This window comes from Sinocyclocheilus grahami, unplaced genomic scaffold (genome assembly GCF_001515645.1).
Source record: "Sinocyclocheilus grahami isolate Dianchi unplaced genomic scaffold, SAMN03320097.WGS_v1.1 scaffold47.1, whole genome shotgun sequence".
NCBI lineage: Eukaryota > Metazoa > Chordata > Actinopteri > Cypriniformes > Cyprinidae > Sinocyclocheilus > Sinocyclocheilus grahami.
This window is the reverse complement of record NW_015505226.1, coordinates 1497934-1502514: the sequence shown is the minus strand read 5'-3', so window position 1 is coordinate 1502514 and position 4581 is coordinate 1497934. Positions and strand designations below refer to the sequence as shown.

The 4581-nt window shown below is 38.4% G+C and overlaps 1 protein-coding gene across 1 annotated transcript; it reads right to left on the bottom strand.

Annotated features, from left to right (window-relative positions):
• Nucleotides 1-257: 257 nt before the first annotated feature.
• On the bottom strand, nt 258-4248 carry LOC107582799 (keratin, type II cytoskeletal 6B-like). The gene is made up of 7 exons (XM_016268822.1): nt 3970-4248; nt 3343-3507; nt 1971-2027; nt 1658-1783; nt 883-1103; nt 736-779; nt 258-613 (listed from the first exon to the last, which is right to left on the bottom strand). The coding sequence occupies exons 1-7, from the start codon at nt 4246-4248 to the stop codon at nt 348-350; spliced, it is 1158 nt and encodes a 385-aa protein (XP_016124308.1). The 3' UTR covers nt 258-347.
• Nucleotides 4249-4581: the final 333 nt, after the last annotated feature.

Below are 4581 nucleotides of genomic sequence, written 5' to 3'. Positions count from 1 at the left end.
AAAACTGATGGGTTGCTGCATTCACTGTTTTTTGAATATAGGCCTCAATAGAAATCAGAAAAGCACACAAAAGTTGTTTCTTGTACTTTCTGACTGTGCTCACAGTGACAGACATTTTTAGCTATAAGGAACAAAATTCTGTAGGAAAGATTATAGGAGTTTGTTGTTGGGCTGTAGAAATATACTACATATTTAATACAATGAATTGTAATTTAATTTAATCTGCCACAACTCTGCAACAGATACTAAACTAGACATGCTCATGGAGCCCAGGGGAGGGGGTGGAGGCCAACCTATAAAAATCTGATCCTGGGCCCTGTGCATAACACAATCCATCTGCTCTTCTGTCATTCAAAAACATCCTCCTCTTGTTTGTCTGCAGACTTATCCATCACTTGCACACTTCCCTCTGTAGCTACGAGTTTCTTCCCTGTCTCACTGGTGATGATGGTGGTCTTTGTGCTTTTGGTGATGGTGGCAGTGCTGCTGCTAGTGCTGACCTCCTTTGCAGTCACAGCTTTCTGCTTAACCAGGCCTGTTTTCTGAACATCTTTCCCAGAACTCTGTGATGAGACACTTACAAGGTGGCTGCTTTCAAGATCGTAGTTCAAGGCTAAGAAAAAGGATATCAGAACACTGTCACAAAAGCTGCACCTTACATATACGCATAGCTGGTGTAAAATATTTAAAAATCATATCTAAAAAGAGATGCTTTATGTGAATAAAGTAACTCACAGTGTGGTTTAGAGATGGAGAGAGTCTGGAATGAACCATACAGTCTGTGAAAGAACACAGAATAAGTACATGACAGCCCTAGGAATCCATTGTGTTTCCCTCTTCTTAAAGTGTTATAGTTTCAACAAGCACTAAAGCTGCACCCACCTGCTCTCTTCTCCTTCCAGGAGTTTCCTATAGGTGGCGATCTCAATGTCCAGAGCCAGTTTGATGTTCATTAATGACTGATACTCGCGCACCTGACGAGCCATATCATGTTTAGCTCTCAGAAGAGCTGCTTCCAGCTCCTGCAGACGCAGTTTTGCATCTTTCACAGCTAGTTCACCTCGTTCTTCTGCCTCTTTGATCTGCACCTCGTGGTTTGAATGCTAAAATGAAAGGAGACAAAAGATTTCATCCTTCCCACACTTATAATTTAAGATCAACTGGGATTAATTGAGATCATCTCAGATCAACTCACATATAATACACTTTACCTAGATTTACTGAAAGAAGGCTTGCTTTGTTCTTGTCAAATGTCACCAAAAATAATCATGCTTTAAGTATGCTGTGCATTGTTCACTGACATTTTTACACAGTATTCTTTTTTGTTTTTGACAGTTGACTCTGAATAGTCAAATTAAGTCACCTTTATCTATATAGCACTTTATACTGTACAATAAATTGTTTAAAAGCAGCTTTACAGTAATAAAAAGGAAAATAACAGAATCAGTGATGCAGACTTCAAATATGAGACAAATTCAAATTCTGCTGTAAAGCAACTTTAAAAAGACAACAGTGTCATTATTCTGCTCAAGTCAGTTCAGTGTTGATCAGTTCAGTTCAATAACCGTTCATTAAAGTTCATTAATTATGAGAAATGAGTTCAATTCAGTTATAAAGCAGCTCCACAAAAAACAATAGTGTGAAATAGAGTTCTTACCTGTCCCTTAACAAGTTCCATCTCAGAGTGTATACGTGCAATTCTTCGATTGTACTCGGCGATATTAGCCTTCGCGTTTTTCAGGTCATCCCCATGTTTGTTGACCATCAGCTGCATTTCTTCATACTAACATTATACAGCACACATGAACATTCACATACAGACACATACACATACACATAAACTCATATTTACAATTCATTTGAGCATCTTTAGAAAAGCTCAAATATTGCAATGCAAGAAAATAATCATGTTTAAAAATTTATGATTTGTGACATGCACACACACACACAATGCAAGAAAGTTAAGTGACCTTCTGTTTGTACCAGCTCTCTGCTTCAGCACGGTTGCGGTTGGCAATCTCCTCATACTGAGCACGAACTTCAGCCACAATGGTGTCCATGTCCAGATTTCTGCTGTTGTCCATCTCTACAACAACTGATGTGTCCTTGATCTGAGTCTTGAGTTCACGGAGTTCCTGTACACATGGAACAAAAATTACAGAGACCTGTCATTCAGAATCCTGTTCATGCCTCCATTCACCACTGTTTTTTAAGTTTTTTTATGCTTACACACCATAAGAGTTATAAGTTCTTAAGACTTATGTTTAACTATCAGTTAACCCAATAAATTCTATCTGTAACGTGTATTACATGACTGTACGAAAATATTTACTGATACTCGCGCACCTGACGAGCCATATCATGTTTAGCTCTCAGAAGAGCTGCTTCCAGCTCCTGCAGACGCAGTTTTGCATCTTTCACAGCTAGTTCACCTCGTTCTTCTGCCTCTTTGATCTGCACCTCGTGGTTTGAATGCTAAAATGAAAGGAGACAAAAGATTTCATCCTTCCCACACTTATAATTTAAGATCAACTGGGATTAATTGAGATCATCTCAGATCAACTCACATATAATACACTTTACCTAGATTTACTGAAAGAAGGCTTGCTTTGTTCTTGTCAAATGTCACCAAAAATAATCATGCTTTAAGTATGCTGTGCATTGTTCACTGACATTTTTACACAGTATTCTTTTTTGTTTTTGACAGTTGACTCTGAATAGTCAAATTAAGTCACCTTTATCTATATAGCACTTTATACTGTACAATAAATTGTTTAAAAGCAGCTTTACAGTAATAAAAAGGAAAATAACAGAATCAGTGATGCAGACTTCAAATATGAGACAAATTCAAATTCTGCTGTAAAGCAACTTTAAAAAGACAACAGTGTCATTATTCTGCTCAAGTCAGTTCAGTGTTGATCAGTTCAGTTCAATAACCGTTCATTAAAGTTCATTAATTATGAGAAATGAGTTCAATTCAGTTATAAAGCAGCTCCACAAAAAACAATAGTGTGAAATAGAGTTCTTACCTGTCCCTTAACAAGTTCCATCTCAGAGTGTATACGTGCAATTCTTCGATTGTACTCGGCGATATTAGCCTTCGCGTTTTTCAGGTCATCCCCATGTTTGTTGACCATCAGCTGCATTTCTTCATACTAACATTATACAGCACACATGAACATTCACATACAGACACATACACATACACATAAACTCATATTTACAATTCATTTGAGCATCTTTAGAAAAGCTCAAATATTGCAATGCAAGAAAATAATCATGTTTAAAAATGTATGATTTGTGACATGCACACACACACACAATGCAAGAAAGTTAAGTGACCTTCTGTTTGTACCAGCTCTCTGCTTCAGCACGGTTGCGGTTTGCAATCTCCTCATACTGAGCACGAACTTCAGCCACAATGGTGTCCATGTCCAGATTTCTGCTGTTGTCCATCTCTACAACAACTGATGTGTCCTTGATCTGAGTCTGGAGTTCACGGAGTTCCTGTACACATGGAACAAAAATTACAGAGACCTGTCATTCAGAATCCTGTTCATGCCTCCATTCACCACTGTTTTTTAAGTTTTTTTATGCTTACACACCATAAGAGTTATAAGTTCTTAAGACTTATGTTTTACTATCAGTTAACCCAATAAATTCTAAAAAAAAAAAGTATGTATAAAGGAGTGGCCGTTGCACCTGATAGTAAACTGATATTGCCTAAAAGCAACAAAGGTGTGTTTATGACAGAGAGTGGACATTGTCCCTTCAGGTTAGTCAGTCAAGTGGGGGTCTTGATAAAATATGACACTGATAAAACTGGGCCTGCTGTTATCACAATCACTCCCACCAGCATACGAACCACACTCACAGGTCCAAACACAATACATTTGATTAGATGTGAAAACATAAAGGGTCTACACAAAAGTTTCAAATGAAGACAAGATGAAGAAGGAGATAACATACTTTGTCAATGAATGAAGCAAAGCGGTTGTTGAGTGTCTTGATTTCCTCTTTCTCCTGAGTCCTGATGGCCTGGATGTTCGGGTCAATCTCCAAGTTCAGAGGTGCCAGAAGACTTTCATTTACCTGTACAGCTGTAATTGGAGGGCATATGACTGGACTGGAGCCCCAACCTTCTCTTGAAACCATCCCTGAATGGGTGAGGGGGGTCCGCCTGTTGCTGCTCACACTTACAGAGGAGTGACTGCTGAAAGACTTCACTGTTTTCTTGGTGTTCATCATTGCTGGAAACACAGCCGTCAGAAATGAGAGAAGACAAAGAGTTGAGGGGTTGGAAACTCAAAAGTGGTGGGGTGACAGACGTTCCCTCAAACTCTTATATCGAGTGCAGGGAGTGGCTCAAGGCCAGCTTATTGGTCAAGAAACAATTTTCAAGATATGTACGCAGAGTTATGGGGTTGAACGTCGAGAGGACGTATAATCATACTGTTATACATTAACAGCTTCACTTCAAACCCTGAGCAAAGGGGAAATTCTTATAATACTCCAAGTCTACAGTACATAATTACTTTTATGTTCAAATCTGAACAACATGAAGCAAATCTAGTTTTAATT

Bases quoted from the DNA above. Each gene is read 5' to 3' on its own strand.
- LOC107582799 (XM_016268822.1), bottom strand. From the start codon at position 4,248: ATGATGAACACCAAGAAAACAGTGAAGTCTTTCAGCAGTCACTCCTCT. The intron at 2,028-3,342 runs GTCACTTAACTT...GTTCGTGCTCAG, and splicing joins AGAGCTGGTACAAACAGAAG to TATGAGGAGATTGCCAACCG. The intron at 614-735 runs GTGAGTTACTTT...CCTTTTTCTTAG, and splicing joins CTCCATCTCTAAACCACACT to CCTTGAACTACGATCTTGAA.